This window comes from Populus euphratica, unplaced genomic scaffold (assembly GCF_000495115.2).
Source record: "Populus euphratica unplaced genomic scaffold, PopEup_1.0 scaffold78.1, whole genome shotgun sequence".
NCBI classification, from domain to species: domain Eukaryota; kingdom Viridiplantae; phylum Streptophyta; class Magnoliopsida; order Malpighiales; family Salicaceae; genus Populus; species Populus euphratica.
In genome coordinates this window covers 654,039-677,224 of record NW_011499867.1, presented here as the reverse complement: position 1 = coordinate 677,224, position 23,186 = coordinate 654,039, and the positions used below count along the sequence as shown (strand labels likewise).

At 33.7% G+C, this 23,186-nt stretch overlaps 5 protein-coding genes across 5 annotated transcripts in view; 2 read left to right on the top strand and 3 right to left on the bottom strand.

Moving 5' to 3' along the window:
• Positions 1 to 795: 795 nt before the first annotated feature.
• PPH (pheophytinase) lies at positions 796 to 5,309 on the top strand. The gene is made up of 6 exons (XM_011027213.1): positions 796 to 1,003; positions 1,468 to 2,261; positions 3,104 to 3,330; positions 3,694 to 3,885; positions 3,986 to 4,142; positions 4,865 to 5,309. Exons 2-6 carry the CDS (start codon positions 1,485 to 1,487, stop codon positions 5,111 to 5,113), a joined length of 1,602 nt encoding a protein of 533 aa, XP_011025515.1. The 5' UTR covers positions 796 to 1,003; positions 1,468 to 1,484; the 3' UTR covers positions 5,114 to 5,309.
• Positions 5,310 to 6,100: 791 nt separating this feature from the next.
• LOC105126365 (acyl-CoA--sterol O-acyltransferase 1-like) lies at positions 6,101 to 7,729 on the bottom strand. Its single transcript, XM_011027212.1, has 2 exons — positions 7,475 to 7,729; positions 6,101 to 7,431 (listed from the first exon to the last, which is right to left on the bottom strand). The coding sequence occupies exon 2, from the start codon at positions 7,379 to 7,381 to the stop codon at positions 6,290 to 6,292; it is 1,092 nt and encodes a 363-aa protein (XP_011025514.1). The 5' UTR covers positions 7,382 to 7,431; positions 7,475 to 7,729; the 3' UTR covers positions 6,101 to 6,289.
• Positions 7,730 to 10,628: 2,899 nt separating this feature from the next.
• LOC105126468 (acyl-CoA--sterol O-acyltransferase 1-like) lies at positions 10,629 to 11,896 on the bottom strand. Its single transcript, XM_011027337.1, has one exon. The coding sequence runs from the start codon at positions 11,682 to 11,684 to the stop codon at positions 10,629 to 10,631; it is 1,056 nt and encodes a 351-aa protein (XP_011025639.1). The 5' UTR covers positions 11,685 to 11,896.
• Positions 11,897 to 15,350: 3,454 nt separating this feature from the next.
• LOC105126364 (serine/threonine-protein kinase-like protein At3g51990) lies at positions 15,351 to 17,427 on the top strand. Its single transcript, XM_011027211.1, has one exon. It carries the CDS (start codon positions 15,658 to 15,660, stop codon positions 17,107 to 17,109), a length of 1,452 nt encoding a protein of 483 aa, XP_011025513.1. The 5' UTR covers positions 15,351 to 15,657; the 3' UTR covers positions 17,110 to 17,427.
• A 4,920-nt stretch (positions 17,428 to 22,347) lies between these two features.
• LOC105126467 (acyl-CoA--sterol O-acyltransferase 1-like) overlaps positions 22,348 to 23,186 on the bottom strand; it is a 4,621-nt gene continuing 3,782 nt past the window's right edge. The window contains exon 2 of the mRNA XM_011027336.1: positions 22,348 to 23,173. Coding sequence (XP_011025638.1) covers positions 22,416 to 23,173 — 758 coding nt within the window. The 3' untranslated portion in view covers positions 22,348 to 22,415. The remainder of the gene's footprint in view (positions 23,174 to 23,186) is intronic.

The window sequence follows — 23,186 nt, the reverse complement described above, 5'->3', positions numbered from 1 at the left end:
GAAACAATTGGTTGACAATAATTGTCAATCAATAGTGTTAACAACATGACTTGTGGGCTTGCAAGATTGGAGATGAAGTGCCCATAAGCACATATCATAGGCCTATGCGCATAGGCTTGGTGGCAACGAGGCCCACACTCTTGGACCAGACACACTTGGCATAGGTTAAAAAAAATATAATAAGAATTTTAAAAAAGAGGAAGTCATTTACCAGCCATCATCATCAGCCACGTTGCAACTTTTAATAATTATTTTTTTATAGTATTTGATTTTGCGTTTAATTTTTTATGTTTTTTATATTATTTTTGTGTGTTAATATAAAAAAAATTGTGAAAACAATTTTTATCATAATCTTAGTTATGCTCTTTGCTCTTTGTCGTCGGAAAAAAGAAACATTATTTTTTTGTTTCCCACTGCTTGTTTCTTGTTTTCACTTTATTTCTATGTTATTTTCATTTTAAAACACCTTGAAAAATGCATTTTGAACCTTAAAATAAGCTTTGATTTTCATGATAGGCCCTCTATTTCCATGAAAAAAATAATTATACAGCTCCTAACCTATCTAATGACTTCTCCATAAAGTCTTAATAACCCCTCCCATTGGATCTTTGCTATTGAACATCACCAACATTTTCGTTGGGACACGAAACTTAAAAAGAAATTGGAAGAAGACGAAATAAAAAAAATTCCTTAGTTTCTTGATAGAAAACAAACACAGCACTGCAACCGTACAAGCATAGTAAAGGGTTTTAAAATTATATATTAAATTGAACATTTTGTCAGGATAGCATTTTTATTATTCACCAATAAATGAGGAAAAAAAAGGCAAATCAAGAAAGGTTCTTTTCTTGGCCTGTTATAAGGAGGAGAAGCGTTCAAGCAACCCCAGCTCCCGTTGTCTCCATCTCTCTCTAGATCTAATTAAATCTCCGAAGTTCACGGAGTTTACTAGAGATTTCATAAAGTATCAAACTTTAATGACACTTCTCTTTGGAAACTAAAGGTAAGAGACATCTTTCCAATATATTATAAGTTCTTTATTTATGGGGCACGATCTGTTAAGTAATAAACTTTCCTGTTCACTGTTTGTTACTTCTTTTATATAGATTTACATGAGCTCATGAGGTATGGGTTTTCTGTTACAGAGCTGCTTAGATATGTTTCTATCAAGTTCTGTTTATGTTAGTTTGGTTTTCTTGCTTTGAGCTTTGTTTGGTAGCTTGGAAATGATGGGAAAGAAAAGAAAATAAAGAAACTTTAATAGCTTTCCGCTTATTTATTCGAGAAAAGAAGTAAAGACCATGAGAAGTAGTATTTGTCATGATTTCTTAAACATCTGAAAACTATAATAGTATAGAAACATGATGATTTTAGCTTTTTTTCTTATTTTTATGGAGTTCTATTTTCAACTACACAGAAGGTAAGCTCCGTATTTGCTTATCAATATGATTTAACTGATCACTGCAGATCAACCTTTCTGGGGCATGGAGATTCTTACTTCCAGTACCGCATCTTGTTGTCTTGTTGTAAATTTGAGGTGGAAACTAGCTGAAAATGGATCAAATTCTTCCCAGTTAAAGCTCCCTACTAGTAGAGAACGCAAAATTCTGTTTGCTAGGACTAATCAAAGAAATGGGTCACTGAGGTTTTCTAGTGTTGATAAATTCTTGAAAAAACTCAATCATGGGAAAGGTTCTAGGTCACTTGACTCATTTGGTTCTAGGTCACTTGACTCATTTGGAGGGTTAAAGAATGGTAATTCAAAGGTCTTCAGTGGAAATTCTAGTAGTTATGTGGTTGGTGGAGAGGATGACGTGGGGAGTATTACAGAAAATGGAGAATCTCCGACTAGGGTTTTGATTCCGGGATTGCCAGATGAATCCAATGGTGAATATAGTGCTCCCATAAGCAGTTGTTTTTGGAAATGGAAGCCTAAACTTAATGTGCATTATGAGAAAGCTGGTTGTGAAAATGTGAATTCTCCACCAGTGTTGTTTCTTCCTGGATTTGGTGTTGGTTCCTTTCATTACGAGAAGCAATTGAAGGATTTGGGTCGTGACTACAGAGTATGGGCGATTGATTTTCTTGGGCAGGGAATGTCATTGCCAGTTGAGAATCCCACTCTGTTCTCAAAGGATGGGGCTGCCTCAGAAGGGAAGGATTCCATTTGGGGGTTTGGAGATGAGATTGAACCATGGGCGAATGACCTTGTTTTCTCTATGGATTTATGGCAGGACCAAGTTCACAATTTCATAGAAGAGGTAGTCAAACATCCTTCCATGTCGTCTCTGTTCCAATCTGCAATAACGAAAGATGGCTGAGACACATATACATGCATATTGTATATGGATATCTACAATAATATACATTGCCTTCGTTTTCCGTTGTTGTGCATTCATGCACTTTCTGTAGGATTTGGTATGGTTAAGCTCACGTGAAGGATTATTCTGCATTGATCATGTCTCCTTCATCCGATTTTCCATTTTGGTAACATTTTTCCTAGTGCTTTTCCAAAGTGAGAAATAAACTCAGTTACTCTATTTCTGATCTGCAATTACTATGATTTTTTTTTTCCATGCCTTTTCAACCTTGTCACACCTCTACATTGCATAAAGTGCTTCTTTATCTAATTTTGTCTGGTCTTGTCTCTTCTTTTTTTTTTTTTTTCACTCAGGAAAGCAGCTATTCTTTTTCATCTTTTGACCTATCAATTCACATAAATCCTTCTTAAAAACAATTCAACTCCATTTTTACGTACCTTTTGTACTTCTCTAACTCCACACTTTAGTGCTTCTAGAATACCTTTTCTCCTCAACTCTATACATTGATTTCATATCTTTGTGCTTCAAGACCATAGCTTTATGCTTGCCATCCAATTAGTTCTTCTCATATTGCACAATTCACATAGATTCTTGAAGATTGATTCATAATGAGATGGACACCAATCCTTGTTTCCTACTTTTTTCTTGCATTCTACATGGGCGTTCAAATTCACAAGAGGTGTCATTAAGATTGTGTATTTGTGACAACATGGCCATTTATGTAAGAGATGCATCGTGATAGCTCATAAAGGCACAGATTACATTAATCATTTATGTTACAGGTAATTGGTGAACCAGTATATATTGTAGGGAACTCGCTGGGAGGATTTGTTGCATTATACTTCGCAGCAAGATACCCTCATTTAGTGAAAGGTGTTACATTGCTAAATGCAACGCCGTTTTGGGGGTTTCTACCTAATCCAATAAGATCTCCAAGATTAGCAAGGATGTTTCCATGGTCTGGCACATTTCCTCTACCTGCAAATGTTAGAAAGCTCATAGAATTCTTGTAAGTTTTTCTTTTTACTGTGTGTGTATACAATTTAGTTTGTGTACCCATACACTTGGGATCCAGAGAATTCACGGGCCAATCTATATATAATACATGGGTATCATGTTGTTGGTGAAACTTATAAAGAGTCTCACCAAGGCTCTGCATAAATTGTGAAAACAATATATTTTTTGTTGGGGGCGGCTTCATGTAGTTGCTTGTTCTGTTTAACATGCATGTCTCATGAAATAAGTCGTTGCATTTATCTCTTCAAAACCATTATTGCTTGAATCTAATTCCTACTGCCTCTACCATCTGGGTACAGTTATTGTTATCCATCAACCTTCTCCAACTTACTAATGTTATTAATTTCTTTCCCAGTTGGCAGAAAATAAGTGATCCTAAAAGTATTGCGGAGATACTTAAACAGGTTTACACAGATCATTCTACAAATATTGACAAAGTGTTTTCTCGTATTCTTGATATTACACAACATCCTGCTGCTGCTGCATCATTTGCCTCAATAATGTTTGCTCCTCAGGGACAGCTATCCTTCAGGGAGACTTTAGCCAGGCAAGCACTTAATAGCTCTTAACATTTCTTGACTAGTCACTCATTCCCTTCTTTTTTTCTTGCTTGAACTGAAGGGCTCATAGCTTATTTGTGTTTCTAGGTGTAAAATGAGCGATATTCCCATTTGTCTCGTGTATGGAAAGGAGGACCCCTGGGTGAAGCCTATCTGGGGCCTACAGGTGAAACAGCAGGTGCCAGAAGCTCTGTATTATGAGATCAGCCCAGCTGGTCACTGTCCCCATGATGAAGTTCCTGAGGTATGTAGCTCATCGCTTAGTTGTCTAATGGCACTTTCTATTGCCTATCTCATAGTTCATGCTTTGAAGGTGGTGTTCAGGCTTTTATTTGTTCGGGTAAAGAATACCTGTTTTTTAAGAAAAGGCTGTGATGATTGATCCGGAAATAAGTATGTTAATCTTATGGGAAGTAGAAAACTTGAATAATTGTTGAAACTTCAATGGCTATACCAGCTCAACGGATGTAATTTACAAGAATCTTGCCATAACTACTTGTAACTTCTGCATATAGCTGCTGCGTGCAATTACAAGAGAAGATGACCTTTAACCTGTACAAGACATCGGTACTTAGATATAATCAAAACTCCAGTTCCACTCGTGTGGAGGTAGAAAGAGCATGAGAATACTGTAGATTCTTTGGCATCCCTGCAGTGGTCTCAAATTTTATTTCCCCACCCACCTAAACTAGGTTTTCTAGGATTAATCAATGAACCATTCTGTTAGTAAAGAATGAATTCTCAAGGCATCGATTGAATGAATTCTCAAGGCATCGTGGAATCGCCAATTTTTTTTGGGAAGTGGTTCATGTTGCATAGGAGTTCCAGATATTTGTGGTATTGCTGTCCTGGGTATGATTTAATTGATGTGTTCCGCGTAGGCTGTGAAATGGATAATCTTTCCAGGCCTTGATATACCTACTTTTTATTGCTTCCAAAGACAGCTGACTCTTTGTGTTACAACAGGCTGTGAATTACTTGCTTCGTGGGTGGATTAAAAACCTGGAATCCCATGGTTCAGTTGCCCTACCATTACATGAGGATGCAGAAGTTGTCAAGAATAGCATTGCCAGGGACGTGGAATTTGTGAGAGAAGGATCAAGAAAATCAGTTATTGTTCGGTTCTTTGGATCCAAGTTTTCTATTTGGAATAGCTTTAGCTCTTACATTAAATCTCAATTCAAGGAAACTACCAGCCGAATCCTGACACCATAGCCACCTGCCCTAGAACATGATGTAAATTCAACACGATTTTTCCTTCTTGTATGCAACCATACTTGTCTGATACATTGTAGCATTAGATGTAAAAATTGTAGAATCATAGTGTACGTCCACATTATCTTGTATTTCAGCTGTTATTCATGTTTACTATAATGATTTTCTTCGAATCAATAGAAATAATGGACTTTTCAACATTTTCTTCCTCTGGTGATATTAACCTTCGCAAGTTTCGTGAAGTAGATTGACGGAAAAGTAACACCAGCAACAGTTCCATTGGAAAAGCATCAAGCAAACAGAAGCTGCACGATTTAGTATCGACAAAAACATCTTGTGGCCAAATCGTTTTTTTTTTTATTAAAATAAAATTAGAACATAATATCAACTTGATCTTCAACTTATTTCAGGTTTTTACGAAGCATGCCACTTTTTTTCTTTCAGGAACACAACTCCTCTTTAATTGTTAATAACCAGTTTCCGCCTTTTTTCAGCAGCCATGGTAAAAAAGAAACCGCTTCATTTACCAATGGACTCCATGTGAATACATGAGAAATATCATATAATCCATTGCAAAATAATTGATAAATCTGTAAAAAAAAAAATTATTTTTGCATAATAAGCTACTAGCGAGAGTATATACAATTTTTATTTTTTTTCATTCTTATGTAATTAGTTGGAGTATAAATCAAAGTAATTTAATTTTCAGTTGATGTTTCTCTCGAGTTGATGATAATGGTTATTGTTATGATTGACTTATAGTTTTGTAAATTTTTTATTTAAAAAAAATTACTTTTTAAATTTTTAAATTGGTTTGATGTATTGATATTAAAAGATAAAAAAAAATATTATTTAAATATATTTTTAAGAAGAAAAATAACGATAAAGCAAGTAGCACTGGCATTCAATCAAATCAATACATTCATGTACTTCCATATATATATATATATATATATTACAAATATATATATATATTGAAGAAATTCCTTTTTCTTACAAACAGGAGTGTGCATCAAGCAACAGAACTGGAATACAATTTTTATGAAGTAAAACCCATTTTGTTTTTCAGAATGATTGTGGGCATCGCTTTATTTATCTATCACATGAGTTTCCTCATCATGGACTTACAGAACTATACGTAGCATTCTCCTTCCCTGTATTGGCCTAGTTAATTTGCTAATAGCTTTTGGTGATGGAAGGGCGTCCAAATAGAGCATGAGAGCAATCCCTCCCCAAAGCTCTTAGCGCCGCATATTCTTCAAACGCCCTGACATCCGCCCTGCACTGGAGCGGCTTAGGAAAGAACAGCCAACAGCTAGTGACCATGACGAATCCTATGGTGAAGAGCCCTGAGATCAGCCTCGGCAATTGCCACCTGCCCTTTAACGCTTTCTTTATTGCAATTTCAACTGTTACACAAAATCCATGTAGAAGAAAGAACCATGTGACCTCCCATGTCGGTTTCACGCGAAGCAGGTAATAAAACATGACCTCGTGCATAACGGCTGATAACAAGAACGTCGCCAAAACAGCGGGGATTGGGGACCACCTGCGACCGACGACGCGTGTGCTAATGTTGCGGGTGGGATCGTAGACGGTCTGGCGGAGGATACTACTAACCATGAGGTTCCATCGTTTGCCCCAGAAGTCTTGTAGAGATGTAGAGAGGTGTGGCTCGTTGAATTGTGGCTCTAGCTCTAGTCCTAGGATGTTTCGAGCCAAGACTGCAACCAAGGCTAGGACAACGTCGAGGAAGATGTATAAATGGAGACATAGAAGACACAAGATGATTTTTGGATGGATGTATTCATTATAATCATGGACAACTACCAGAAATGCCCAAAGCACACCTTTTATTGCATAGTTCAACGAAGATTTGTGGGTTTGATCTGTAGGTATTACAGGAGGTTGGTTTTCTTGGTTTTGTGATTTTGGAGGTGGGTTTTCTTGGATCTTGATGGGCAAACAAGCAACAGAAACAAAAGTTAAGAGAGACCTTGATGAATATTGTGAAGATAGAGGGCCCTTACCGCAAGCAAAGAGTAAGAGCTTGAAATTTCCAAGCCAAGCAATGTAAAACGCTGTGTTGCCCCCAAGAAATATGGTGGACAGACTAAGAGGAAGGTAGAAAAAGAGGCACACAAATGGGATTAGGAATAGGAATCTTGTTTTGCCTTTTGGTATTGCCTTACCAATGGCATAGCAGCAGCATAAACAAAAAAAGATAGAGAGCCATACCTTCAGGAAGTTGCGAATTTCACCCTCCATTTTTTTTTCCTGTTCCTCCAAGAGAGTGTTTTTGATTTCCTGATGCTCGACTATGAAATCCGTATACAGAGCTAGCTCATGATTTCCTGATGCTCGAATATGAAATCCGTATACAGAGCTAGCTCAAATTGTTCTAGTCTTCTCTGCTTTTCTTTCTTTTCTTTTCTTCTGAACAGAAATATTGTACTGGGCGTTTTAAACTATTGCTCAAACTGTAAAAAGCCCCCGGGCCGATTGGCCGGAGGGTGTGAGTTGAATATACATGGAGAGATCTTCCGTAGACCTACAGTATAGTAATCACCAGTCACGAATTAAAAAAGAGCTGCAGAATCATATCCCTCGAAGATCAATCCAAATCCAGCCACATGCTTTCCTCTCGAAGTTCTGCTCTTGCAGGAGAAAAAAATTACTATTGGAGGTTCAGTTTGGATGATAAATTAGCTTTTATAGGATTAGAATCTTAAAGCAAGTTGTAGTCGAAAAGTATATATTTTTCAAATTATGAGGAATTAAAAAATTAGAATTATTTTTTGTCGCATCATTGCTCGTCATCCTTTTTCTTTTTAATTCAGCCACTTAATTTTTCTATTTTTTTATTTCATTATTTTTTCGCCTGGATCTTATCCTTATTTATTTTTTGAAAAATTGTTTTAATATTTTTTTCATTAGTCAACAAACTACATTATACTAAAACAACTTGCATGTAATTTAATTTAAAATATAAACTAGACAAAGAGTTTGTGAGGAGCTTTTCAAGATTATTTAAGTTCGATAAAAATATCAAATAATTTTTTATAATTTAGATGTTTTTATTTTATTTTTTTTAAACTTAACTTAGCGTTGGTAAATAAACTATTATATTCTATTTAAAACTCAACCATGGGACATATATCTATATAACATCATTTTCAAAAGCCAAGATTTTATAATAATAAAAAAAGAATTAGACTCCCAGATCTCATGGAGTAAAGAATAATAACCAGTTAACATATCCTGTAAATGAATTTATTAACGATAGATCGAGAGTTCAGGCAAGGCAAGGATGAAGAGATGGTGGGCTATCTCGGGAAAGTACATTTGCATGGAGTGGAACTTTGTGTCTCGATATTCTTCACAAATGTTTTCGTGGTGCCAAGAGCATATTTTCCGGGAATGACCAATTTATGTATCTAGTCTATGAATTCAAATTTCACTTTCTAAAAAACCTTCTTTAAGAGTTTAAAACCTCATAGTTTCAGGTAAGCTGTCTGGATTCAGCCTCAACAGACTCAGTTGTAAAGCCATTTAATTAAATTCATATAATTGCTGAAAGATGAATTGTCATACAATACAAACATAAATGAGACATGAGTTCTTGACATAATTTATAAAATATGAATGAAAATGAGTTGTTGATATAATTTGTGGTATAATTGGTACTATTATTTATAGTTTTTATCCCCTCACTCTTGTCTATAACTAAGCAATGTATCTAAACTTTAAATACACATCAAAATAAAGAAAAGAATAGGAGAATGAAAAGAGAATAATCATATAAAGTTATGAGGTATTTGTGAGAAAATAAGTGAAGTGTTTTCTTCTAATAATAGAGAGATTCTTAATTGATCTTCTTTTATTTAAGAAATATTATAATTCACACAATCCTTTTATACTTTTCTTTAGACGTAACTTAATTTGATTAATTATGTAAATTCTTGTGTGTCTCATTTCTCATTTTATCATATTTTTTGCTTTTTATCTTGTTGGATTTGTATGCTAGTATTCTAATATTAATCTTGGAAAAAAATTCAGCAGCCTTTAAGGGCTCAGTACAAGAAAAAAAACAGAATCTCATGGGCAGGCTGGAATATGTTTGGAAGTGTGATTGTGATTGTTTTGCTAAGTATTTTTTATTTGAAAATATATCAAATAATTTTTTTTATTTTTAAAAAAATATTTTTGATATTAGCGCATCAAAATGATCTAAAAACACCAAAAAAATATTAATTTAAAAAAAATAAAATAAATTTAAATTTTTAAAAAATATTTTTGAAACACAAAAATAATCAGATCCTTAGTACGGAGAATAACTTAGCATTAAAAAATAGCTCAACATTATAGACTAAGCCTAAGAAAGCAACCCCAATAGCTCAACTTAGAAGAAAAATCTAGTTTTTATGAGCTCAATTATACTTTAAATCCTTTTCTTTTTATAACTTTAAACCTATAAAATTTCTCTAAAAGCTTATCATATTTTCATTGAAATTAATATTATGTAAAATATAGTGTATAAAAATTTTCTAAGAACCTTTTATATTTTCATCCTATTAATATATATATTGGTAATATTTATCTTTCATTAATGCAATCAAGATAAAATTATACTTTAATTTTTTTATATATATATAAAGATGGCTCATGAGCTATAAATATTATATGAATCTTCAAACTCTAAATTTTTAACTTTTAATCTCTATTACATATTTATTTTTAAAGTTTCTTTTTAAAATATAAATAATTTTTTCAAAAAAATATTTATTTAAACATTAAAAAATCTTTAAATTCATAAAAAAAAAATATTTTACAAGTTTCAGCCATCAATAATCTTAACTTACTAAAAACTAGATACCAATCATAAAAAGTCATAAATCTTGAACTCAAGCTACTAAGATTTTTGAAATCATATCTCTAACCAGTTTCTCTTGTATTTTTTTGGTGAGATTTCTCATCATAAAGCATTGACCTTCGAGTTATAATTAATGATAGCTGTGCCAATTTAAACAATAGTTTGGTCACTAATTAAATTATACTCTCACGCGAAAAATTATAGTACATCAACTCGCTCGAGGTGAGGTAACCTTTTTTCTTTTCTTTCCAATGATATATATCTACTTCATCTGATTTTTTCTCACAGCAAATTTTTTTTATGTAACTTATTTTTATACAAAGGAAATTGCACCTAATAATTTCTTTAAAATACATGATTTCATTTTTTTTAATAAATAATAAGTAACAAACTGCCAAACCTAAATGGCCATAGCCTTGGTAAAACAGAGTATTTGACAGAGAGGATGATTTGTTAGCACTGGTGGGATTTTGGTTTGCTGAGTTCTTGTATACTGTTTCTGCCATCATCTAGATGGCCCATTGTTTCTGTAGTATAAATAAAAGAAAACTTTCAAACCTTGAACCGGCCTGCATGTGCCACTGATTAATTTTATAATCCATAGCACCACCTAAAAGCGATATTCTATGAACCAAACAAATTCTAATGACGAGGAATTATATTTTCTATGAATGTGACTAACTGGGCATACTCTGCAGATGCCCTTTCAAAAACCTTGCAGCTATACATTGATGGTAAAAACAACCAATACCCCGTCAACATCACGAACCCAGTTGTCAGTAGCCCAGAAATCACCGTCGGCAACTTCCACCTGCCGCCAAAACACTTCTTCAAAACACTCTCAGCTATGAGACACAGTCCATGGAGGAGAAAGAAGCAAGTCAACTCCATTGTGAGTTTGTCACGCCCTAGGTAAAAGAACATGAGCTCGTGCATGATACCTGAGACGAAAAATGTCCCCATGACTGCTGGAATTCGAGCCCATTTTCTGCCCACAAGACCAGAGGCTATGTTGCCGGTCGGTTCATAAACGGCAAGTCGAAGGATACTTGAAACCATGAGGTTCCATCTTCTACCCCAGAAGTCTTGTAATGAAGTGGAGAGGTAGGGCTCATTGAACTGTGGCTCGAACTCTTGTCCTAACAACACTTTAGCCATGGTTGCTACTATGGCTAGTAATATTTCAAGTTGGATATACAAGTACATGACATAAAGCAAGGAAACGACCTTTGGATGGATATAGTCACTATAATTATGAACATTCACCAATATAGCCAAAAGCAGAGTCTTGACCCCATAATTTGGAGATGATCTTTTACCATCTTCAAGCTTCTGGGAATGTATATGTGATTTTGGAGATGAGTCATTAACGTTGTGTTGGATCTTGATGGGTAGACAAGCTACAGCCACAAACTGTGGCAGAGGGATGGATGGATTATCTGAAGACAAAGGGCCTTTGCCGAAAGCAAAGAGTAGAAGCTTGAAATTTGCAAGCCAGGCAATGAAAAAAGCTGTGGGGCCTCTGAAATGAATGGCGAATAGATGAAGAGGAAGGTAAAGAAAGAGGCAAACGATCGGGAGCAAGAAGATAAGTCTTCGAGTTCCTTTCGGAACTACCTTACCAATAGCATAGCAATAGCACACAGAAGCGAAGACTGAGGACCATACCTTCATCAAGTTGCAGATTTCATTCTCCATTTTGCCTCTAATATGTTATCTATGATCTCTTTCTGTGTTCTCGATGATCATTTATGATTTATACACCAACCTGTTGTATATTTGAATATAAATAAAATATTTGATAATAGAATGGTGCTGTCTTAATTTGACGCAAATAGCACGAGGATCTTGAAGGAGAAGGAGAAGAGTTCAATAAAAGAAAATAACGAAGACTTCGAAGAAGAATGGTTCCATGAATCGGACGGGGTTTGTATTGGTAGACGCCATCGTGCAAGTGTTTTTATATGTGAAAAATATTGTGCTTGTATGTTAAGTAACAAGAAGTTTCTTCTGCCTTTTTTCACATGCAGAAAAGGTTCGAATTAGGGAATGCCTACATGTGATTTTCCTTGGGGGAATCACCACGTCGCTAAATAGGCTGATAAATCTTTTAGAATTGTGTATTGAGCATTAATGCTCCTCGTATGACGGTTTTTACTATTTTTCCTATGTTTTTTTACACTATGTTTTAATTTGGATTTTTTATTTATTTTCTTTATATTTTTTAATTCCTAGTTGTTTCCTAATAGAGATAAAAAAAAATTAAATCTATTTAAAAGTTTTGTAAACCTCTAAAAAAAATCACCATATATTTTATTTTTCTAAAAATAAAATTATAAATTTAGGGTTCACATTCACAATCTTATTTGCTCATTCAAACTTTCATTTTTTTATTTTATTTTATTTTATTTTATTTTTCTGTTGTTATTATCCTATATAGCTTTTGCCATCATTGTAGTATTTATTGATAGAATATATATCGAAAGATGTAGATTAATGTAAGAATTAATCCTATTATTTTAAATTAATTTATTATATTCCCTCTTATACTAGTTTATGTGGACCTCATAATCACATGACCACAAAATTCACAAAAACATTAACAACAAATCATGTAAAGTCAAAATAAGTTCGAGAAGAGTATGATGCAATGAAAACATGTTTCAAAGTACTAATTGTAATAGCCCATCACAACTTGTTTTATATTGTTCGTTTTAAACCTTACTATCCTCACAGTTTTGTTTGTAGTGACAAGAGTCCACTTCTAAGCTCGACGCCCCAAAACACGTATAATAAGTGAACAACTAGCATTGCTCAAGACGCTCGCTTTTGATGTGGAATATCACAAGATTTTTTTTTTTAAGATTTGGAGACTCTCAAATGCTTAAAAAATAGCTTTTTAAAAAGAAAGGGTGCAATAATAGTTTAGGCTATGTTTGTTTTCTGGAATTCACTTTTCAGATAATCATTTTTCAAACTTTACTATGTTTATTTGTCATTAGAAAAGTTGGTCAATACAAAACACTTTCCAATCAAAGAAAAAATTGGTTTGGTTTCCAGAAAAGTGTTTTCTTAAAAAATTTAGTTGGAAAACACCTTCTGTAAGTTATGAAAAATTTAAAAATATCATATTATTTGCTGATTATATCAAATTTGGTTCTCAAACTTATCAAAGACGATTCTATCATCAATTGCAACGTCTAATAAACCATTATGAAATATGTTTTACGTCACGATGTTTTGATAATGGCTTTTAGGTTATTTTTTAAAAATTAATAAACTGAAAGTAATTGGTGTTTTATTGTTCATTCGGTGGCATAAGTTTAGTCTCTTCAACTTAAAATCCAACTAGTTTGCCCTAAACCAAGTATTTTTCTTCATTAAAAATCATCAATCAATCAATTCTACCAAATTTAAATCACCAATTTTTGTTGACCAGACATCAATGAATTTTGAAAAACCAGATACAAAAAATTTACTATGATAATAAATAAATAAATAAATAAAAATGCATACATACCTTCTTTCAGAACTCTTAATTATTAGTAACTCATTGTATTTTTATAAAAGTCAAGCTACAGCATTAAGGTGAAATATGGTTGTGCCTGCTGTCTTTTGGAGATTAATTCTTATTTGTATTAATAGCATGTCTCCCAAAGTATATGAACAATATGAGCAATGCCCCCAAGACCTTTTTTTCTAACAAAAAAAAACCTTAAGAATAAATAAGATATATTTATCAATTATACTTTATAAAATAAAAATCATCCCACTTTATAAATTATTCCGATTACAAAATAAAGATTGCTGGAAGTTTCACTTATTATTAGACATATATAAAAAATAATTAAAAATATTTTACAAAATATTATTTATCTTACAATGAACAATAATTTTTAAGATAAATTATCAAAATTATAATAGTTTTTTAATTTGTTTGGAAGTATGGTTGTGATTGTTTTTTAAAGTATTTTTCATGTTAATATACATTAAGTTAATATTTTTTTATTTTTTAAAATTATTTTTAAAATTAGAACATTAAAACAATCCAAAACATATAAAAATATTAACTTTTAATAAAAAATAAAAAACAAATGAAATTTCTAGAAATACGGTTGGAACTTCCCTTTCAGTTATGGTTTGCAGCTTTGGTCCACTTGAGAAAAAGCACCTCTGGTCCGGAAGGAAGTGGTGTGTGATGGGTTGTTATCTACTTAACTTATGGGCTTTTTGTAGCTTTCGTGTCAGTAAAGTTATCGACAGCCTCAAGCAAACGAAAGACATCTACGCTACTGTTACAAACACAACATCCTTAAATTTCAAGTTTTCCAAGGAAATTGTTTAATCTATTTACCAAGAAATATTAAGGAGAAAAAAAAGACGAAATTATACATTCTGAATTCATTTAGGCCAAATTAATTGGATTTTAAGTTAAACCACTTTTAATATTAATTCAGTCCAATCTAATTAAACTGGTTAAGTTGATTTTATAATTTGATTAACTTTGGTGAAATCTAGTTCAAATCTAATTAAATTAATATTAAAAGATTTTAAAAAAATTGAATAATACTATTTTACCGGAGTTAGTTGATTTAACGACTTTTAAGTTGACTCAAAAGTCAAAATGATTTAGCAATTCAAGTTGTTCTACAAATTAGATTCTAAATCTGGTATTACCCTTAGGATACGTTTGGATCATAAATCAACAAAATTGTAGCTGTCTCCGCGTAGGAAGTCGTATGAGTCCATTTTGCTTGCGTATCGGGCGGTGCAGATAATGCTGTCCTCCATACGAATCAAATGGGAATTTCATGATCCGGACAATTAATCTTTTACTGCCTCACCACCATTATTGGCCACCGCTATCGCCGCCTTCATTTTGCTGCCAGCATTGAGCAGCGGTGTAGCCACTACCTTCCCAATATTGCCGCCATGACACAATGACAACCGCCGTCCCTTCACTGTCATCTTAATCGCAATTATCACCACGCTTCTTCCATCATTTACTGCAACGAATAGGAAACATTTTTAGCAAAATGTTCAGCCTCGAAAAAATAATTTTTTTATAAAAAAAACAATCATTTTCATGAAAGTATAGAAGAACAAACATGCCCTAAAACTAAAAGTAGTAATTTAAGAAAAAGGGATAAAGATCAAAATAAGAAAAATGACATGACGCAGCATCTGGGAGCTCAAGCTGACAGATCATATTTCATCTTTAATATTTTTAGAAGAATAATCATTCATTTTATCTGGATTCGCTCCCTGTAATATAGCTAGATAAAAAAGAACAGTAGCTTTTACTGCAGCGGCTAGTTAATTAATTAATTAGAAAAGGCATGCATAGAATTATGGCATGAAAATAGCCTAGGGATTCCAAGCCAGTGGGCTCTCCTCCCTACCTGTCTGAGGGACCAAGAACCCAAAGAAGACTTTCTGCTGTACCCACAACCCACCCCTCCATCCCATCATCCAGCCACCTAAAAGGCTAAAACTACAGGGTGCCACACAGAAACTACCTCTGTAAGAACCTCCTCCTCATCATCTTCAAGTATCGAAGTCTTGCACTTCTTGCAATATTCATTCTTTCATACCTATTCAATCGATAAAGAGCATCGAGAATTCGTTTTTCACCTTAATTTCCCAAAAAAAGAAACCATCATTTTTCTTGATGGGATACCTTTCTTGCAAGGCAGACGCGGCCATTGGCATAATCTCTACTGCCCCAACATCTCAAACATCTTCTTCTTCTTCTTCTTCTAAAAACAAACAAGAAAAACCCATCAAGATCCAGGAGTTTAACTACAGTGATATTGAGGCAGCCACCAATGGTTTCTCTGACCAGAAACTGCTGGGCAAAGGCAGCCATGGCTGTGTCTACAAGGCTGTTTTACGTGGCCGACATGTTGCTGTTAAGAAACCGTCAAAGGGTTTTGAAATTGGCCAAGAAGTCGATAACGAGATCGAGATCTTGTCCAAGATTCACAGCCCAAGATTGGTAAACTTATTAGGCTTCGCTAATGATACCAAGGATAGATTGCTTGTTGTTGAGTTCATGAGTAATGGAACTCTTTATGATATTCTTCACTCAAATTCTAGACCACCCAATTGGGGTAGAAGGATTAGGATGGCTTTGCAAATTGCTAATGCTATTGATACATTACACTCACAAAACCCACCCATAATCCATAGAGATATTAAGTCTGCAAATGTTTTGATTGATAGGAATTTCAATGCAAGATTGGGTGATTTTGGTTTAGCACTTAGGTGTGGTGTTGATGATGATTATAGACTTAAGTCAACCCCACCTGCTGGAACCATTGGCTATCTTGATCCATGCTATGTTACCCCGGATAATTTGAGTACTAAAACCGATGTGTTTAGTTTTGGGATTTTGTTTTTGGAGATTATTAGTGGAAGGAAGGCTATTGATGTGGGGCATTCGCCGTCTTCTATTGTAGATTGGGCAATTCCACTAATTAAAAAGGGGAAACTCGGTGCTATATATGATCCAAGAACTTTCCCTCTTAAGGATCCTATGATTAGGAAGCAGCTGGCTTTGATTGCTTCTAAATGTGTGAGGTCTTGTCGGGAGCGGAGACCTGCGATGAAGGAGGTCGTTGATTGGTTAACTACATTGAGTAAATTGGTCCCGCTTCATTCATGGAATGGGTTCAACAATCCGTGCATGATGGTGGAGACAATGGGGCGTCCTGTTGAACTAAGAAACACACGGTTTGGTTCCAGACCACAAGGTGATGGAGAAGAGAATTTGAATGAAATAGATGGTAAAATGGGCAGGAAATCAATGATGGATACACGGCGAGTGTATTCAGATTTGGGGTTTCGAAGCAATTTGATGGAACTCATGGCTGGAACAGATGCCGAGACTGATGGGGTTGAGTCTAGTTTGAAATCTGCAAATCGGTTTTCTAGTTCTAGATTTGTTAGTCCACGATATGGTATGGAAGGAAGAGCTCAATCTCATGCCCATGGTAAAAGAAAAGGTCTCTTTCAAGCTAGAAAAAACCAATCAGTTGGGGGTGGTTCAGAATTATTCTCAACAACGGATAACGCAGTTGCTCGTTCAAGTTACAGTGGCCAAGGTTGTTATGGTATCTAGTTTGCTGCAAAGATTTGTTTGAAGTGGCTTGACAGTAGAGCGAAGCTCAGGCTTGTAAGCTTCTCTTGCTTGAGAATTACTTAGTTGTAGATTTGTTGGTAGCACTTTGAGTAGTGGTTTTCACTCAATTATCATTTTTCAACGCTCATCCAAATGTTGATGTCTTGTTAAATTCCATGCACATTTAGATCAAGGGCGCATTGCTCATGTCCCTCGCATAGGTTGTTGATCCTTTCCAGTTATCACATCGTTGTTATGCCAAGCCGATGTGTTGTCAAGAATTCTGTTGAATAAATAAGTTAAAGCTGATTCAGAACAGTTCGGATTGCTTAGAATCTTTAACTTCTCCAAATGTCTTACGGACGTGCCAAATATCTGTTAGCTTTTTTATTAGCCAGAGTTTGGTCCTGTATTTTCTGTATTCTACAGACAAAAAGTGTTCTTTGGAATTAGGGTGAGACAGTACTCGAATACAGAATTAAAATATGAAGAGTACTTATAATATGTAGGAATGTTGGTGGTTCCTTGTGTTTACTTGTACAAATTGTCGGGCTTCAGCAAAATCAGTGTGAATAAAGCTTATTTTGTCAGCAAGCAGTTCGGCTCTTGTTCTGTTTTCCATTGAAGAGAATTTCTCTTGATGATCTGTTTCTTTTGAAAATTGCGTTGTTTCAAGAAAACTCAACTCAAAAACTTGTGGGCCAAGGCTCAATCCTCTAGTTAAGTGTGTGGTCTATGATCTGTCTTCTTCAGTCGCAGAACGACATGCGAGTTTTTCATGCTAAAAAAATTGCAGGCAGATACTCATTTCCAAAGACAACAAATATACTGCATCAAATTGGAATTTCTGTGACAACAAAGACGTTGAAAAAACATTTCTTGTGGACATTTATCTCTAAAGTTATCTATGAAATTCTCTCTTAAGCTTTGAAATTCCTGCAAAATGTGCATTTCCAAAGACAACAAATATACTGCATCAAATTGGAATTTCTGTGACAACAAAGACGTTGAAAAAACATTTCTTGTGGACATTTATCTCTAAAGTTATCTATGAAATTCTCTCTTAAGCTTTGAAATTCCTGCAAAATGTGCATTTCCAAAGACAACAAATATACTGCATCAAATTGGAATTTCTGTGACAACAAAGACGTTGAAAAAACATTTCTTGTGGACATTTATCTCTAAAGTTATCTGTGAAATTCTCTCTTAAGCTTTGAAATTCCTGCAAAATGTGCTGGAGATTGTTCAGAGCGCAACTTCCAACCAAAAAAAAAAAAAACCTCAGCTTTCATATTAAACTCGCTTTGGAAAATCTAGTAGCAGTACAGCACTAGAGACTTCTTTCTCCCTTGAGACCGACATTTGTCATGTAGGGCATTTATATTGGCTAGGTTGGTAACCAAAATCTTCCCAGGATTTTATCCGGTTAATCTTAAAAAAACCTTATCTTTCTTTAATAAAAACTTAGTTTGTTTGATTTTGAGATTTGGATAAACAGTTGAAACTTCAAACCACCTCTTTCATTATAAAGAATTGTGAAGGACTCAAGCATTATTATTCTTGATAAAACAGCGGTTCCTAATTGTTTCAATCATTGGCAAACTTACAGATGTTATGTTTACTCTAAGAAGGAACTCCTCTGACATGATTGATATTAATCACAGATGGACCTACTAAGATAATTAATTGGCATTCCTTCATTTAAAACAACTGCGTTGTCCTTTTCCTATATGTGTAATCATACACGTAAACATATTTCCTCACGTTCGTGTGCTAATCACTTGTTCATTAAGGGCCAAACATTATGCTGCAACAGGTAAAGAGCATCACCGGCTTCGCTAAATTCATTCAGAGAGAGGGAGAGATTTAGCTCCGTGTGAGATTGCAAATTACCTGTCACATTTTTCTTCAGACGTCTCATTCTCAACACTTGTTTTTTTTTTTTTGTTTTTGGATGAGAATTTGTTGTCCCAGACAAGGACCGCACAGAATCCAAGATGTCCATTCACATGGAGATATATCATGTTAGACCAAAAAATGTTATTGGTTCAAACAATTGAAGCTCAGTGCAGTTGAGTTATCCACGCAAGAAGAAGGTGGCCCAGAAGTTTTGTTTCAAGCTTCAAAAACCAGGACAGAGATGGTGTCCGTAGCTGTTAGCAGTGAGCAGGTAGATTTATATTCCTCACCACATTTCAAGGCTTTACAGCTCATGTAATTACCAATAGCATGTGCCTCTCCTTTTCATATGGCAAGACAGTTGCGTTATGCATCCACTGCTTTGACTTTCAACTAAAGCTGAAACTATATGCTTTTATTCTTAACAAGATGGAACCCCATCCTCTTGGATCCTATTCCTCACCAGTGGATCAGCATGATTTATTTTCCCTTCAATTGTTGACATGGAACACTTTCATCATTGCGTTATTTTTCGTAAATGCTTGAAGTCCCACTAGACTAGTTTTCATGTTCAAGACTAAATAAATCTCTCTTCCACTAGGAATCTTAGGCAGTTCAAATTTTTGAGTTCGCAATCTTCCCTCAGGTAAAGATTATCTGAAACTTGATTTTGCGAAGAGCAGGACACTAATTATCCAAGTCAATACCTGAAGATCTTTGTGTTTTTATTTGTTTTCTGTGTTATCAACGCATAAATTGTTTTAATATTTTTCTCATTAGTCAACAAATAGATTATACTAAAACAACTTGCATGTAATTTAATTTAAAATATAAACTAAATAAAGAGTTTGCAAGGAGCTTCTAAAGATTATCTAAGTTTTTTTTTATAATTTAGATTATTTATTGCTTTTTTTAAACCTAACTCATAACTTAGGTTGGTAAATAAACTATTATATTCTATTTAAAACTCAACCATGGGACATATATCTATATAACATCATTTTCAAAAGCCAAGATTTTATAATAATAAAAAAAGAATTAGACTCCCAGATCTCATGGAGTAAAGAATAATAACCAGTTAACATATCCTGTAAAAGAATTTATTAACGATAGATCGAGAGTTCAGGCAAGGCAAGGATGAAGAGATGTTGGGCTATTACAACATATTTCTCGGGAAAGTACATTTGCATGGAGTGGAACTTTGTGTCTCGATATTCTTCACATATGTTTCCGTGGTGTCAAGAGCATATTTTCCGGGAATGACCAAGTTATGTATCTAGTCGATGAATTCAAATTTCACATTCTAAAAAACCTTCTTTAAGAGTTTAAAAACTCATAGTTTCAGGTAAGCTGTCTGGATTCAGCCTCAAGAGTATCAGTTGTAAAGCCATTTAATTCCACTTATTAAATTCATATAATTGTTGGAAGATGAATCGTCAAACAAAAATAAATAAGAAATGAATTATTGGCATAATTAATAAAATATAAGTGGATAAAAGTTATTTACATAATTTGTGGTATAATTAGTACTATTATTTATGGTTTTATCCCTTTATTTTTGTCTATAAATAAGCAATGCATATAAGTTTTAAATATATATTAAAATAGAGAAAAAAATAAAAAAAATAAAGAGAGAGTAATCTCACAAAAATTATGAGGTATTTATAAGGGAATAAGTGAAGTGTTTTTTCCTAATAATAAAAAGATTCTTAGTTGTTATTTTATTATTTAAGAAATGTTGTAATTCTTATATTACTTAGTAAAATCTTTTTATATTTATCTTTAGACATAGTCTAATTGGGTAAACTATGTAAATTTTTATGTTTTATTTTTTATTTTATGATATCCCTTGTTTTTTTTCCTTTTGGATTTGCATTTCAGTATCCTAACATCAGTCTTGAAAAAAAAATTCAACAACCCTCGAAGGCTTAGTATAAGAAAAAAAACCAAAATCTCATAGGCGGGCTAGAATCTGTTTGAAAGTGTGGTTATAATTGCTTTTCTAAGTGCTTTTTATTTGAAAATATATTAGTATTATATTTTTTTTATTTTTAAAAAATTATTTTTGATATCAGCGTATCAAAATGATCTAAAACACCAATAAATATTAATTTAAATTAAAAAAAATTCTATTTTTTTCAAAAACATTTTTAAAACGCAAAAATAATCAGGACCTTAATCTTAAAAATAACTTAGCGTTAAAAAAATAGCTCAGCATTATAGACTAAACCTCATAAAACAACCTAGATAAGCTCAACTACACTTTAAATCCTTTTCTTTCTATAACCTTAAATCTATAAAATTCATTTTTTTATTCAAATTAATATTGTGTAAAATATAATGTATAAAAATCTTTCAATAGCTTCCTATATTTTCATCATATTAATATATATGTTGGTAACATTTATTTTTCATTGATACAATAAGGTAAAATTATTCTTTAGCTTTTTCTATCCATAAAAAAAAAAGACTCGTGAGCCATAAAATTATTCTTAATTTTTATTTTCTATTATATATTTATTTTTAAAGTTTTTTTAAAATATAATTATTTTTTAAAAAAATATATTTATTTAAACATTAAAAAATCTTTAAATTCATCAAAAAAACATATTTAGCAAGTTTAAGCCACCAATTATCTTAACTTACTAAACAGATACCGATTACCAAAAATAAAAAAAATCAAAAGTCATAAATCTTGAACTCAAGCTATTAAGATTTTTTAAATCATCATCTCTGACTAGTTTCTCTTGTATTTTGAGGGTGGGATTTCTCATCATAAACCATTGACCTTCGACTTATAATTAAGCTATTAAGATTTTTTAAATCATCATCTCTTACTAGTTTCTCTTGTAGTTTGTGGGTGGGATTTCTCATCACGAACCATTGGCCTTCGACTTATAATTAATGATAGCTGCACCAATTTAAACAATAGCTTATTCAGTAATTAAATTATACTCTCACGCGAAAAATTATAAGGCATCAACTCACTAGGGGTAACTTTTTTCTTTTCTTTCCAATGATATATATCTACTTCATCTGATTTTTTCTCATAGCAAATTTTTTTTATGCAACTTATTTTTATACAAAGGAAATTGCACCTAATAATTTCTTTAAAATACATGATTTCATTTTCTTTTTATAAATAAGAAGTAACAAACTGCCAAACCCGAATGGCAATACACTCGGTAAAGCAGAGTATTTGACAGAGAGGATGATTTGTTAGCGTTGGTGGGATTTTGGTTTGCTGAGTCTTGTAAACTGTACCTGCCATCATGTAGATGGTCCATTGTTTCTTTAGTCTAAATAAATAAAAAAAAAAACTTTCAAAACCAGCCTGCATGTGCCAATGATTAATTTTATAATCCAAAGCAAAACCTAAAAACAATATTCGATGAACCAAACAAATTCTAATGACGATGAATTATATTTTCTATGAATGTGACTAACTGGGCATACTCTGCAGATGCCCTTTCAAAAACCTTGCAGCTATACATTGATGGTAAAAACAACCAATACCCCGTCAACATCACGAACCCAGTTGTCAGTAGCCCAGAAATCACCGTCGGCAACTTCCACCTGCCGCCAAAACACTTCTTCAAAACACTCTCAACTATGAGACACAGTCCATGGAGGAGAAAGAAGCAAGTCAACTCCATTGTGAGCTTGTCACGCCCTAGGTAAAAGAACATGAGCTCGTGCATGATGCCTGAGACAAAAAATGTCCCCATGACTGCTGGAATCCGAGCCCATTTTCTGCCCACAAGACCAGAGGCTATGTTGCCGGTGGGTTCATAAACGGCAATTCGAAGGATACTTGAAACCATGAGGTTCCATCTTCTACCCCAGAAGTCTTGTAATGAAGTGGAGAGGTAGGGCTCATTGAACTGTGGCTCCAACTCTTGTCCTAACAACACTTTAGCCATGGTTGCTACTATGGCTAGTAATATTTCAAGTTGGATATACAAGTACATGACATAAAGCAAGGAAACGACCTTCGGATGGATATAGTCACTATAATTATGAACATTCACCAATATAGCCAAAAGCAGAGTCTTGACCCCATAATTTGGAGATGATCTTTTACCATCTTCAAGCTTCTGGGAATGTATATGTGATTTTGGAGATGAGTCATTAACGTTGTGTTGGATCTTGATGGGTAGACAAGCTACAGCCCCAAA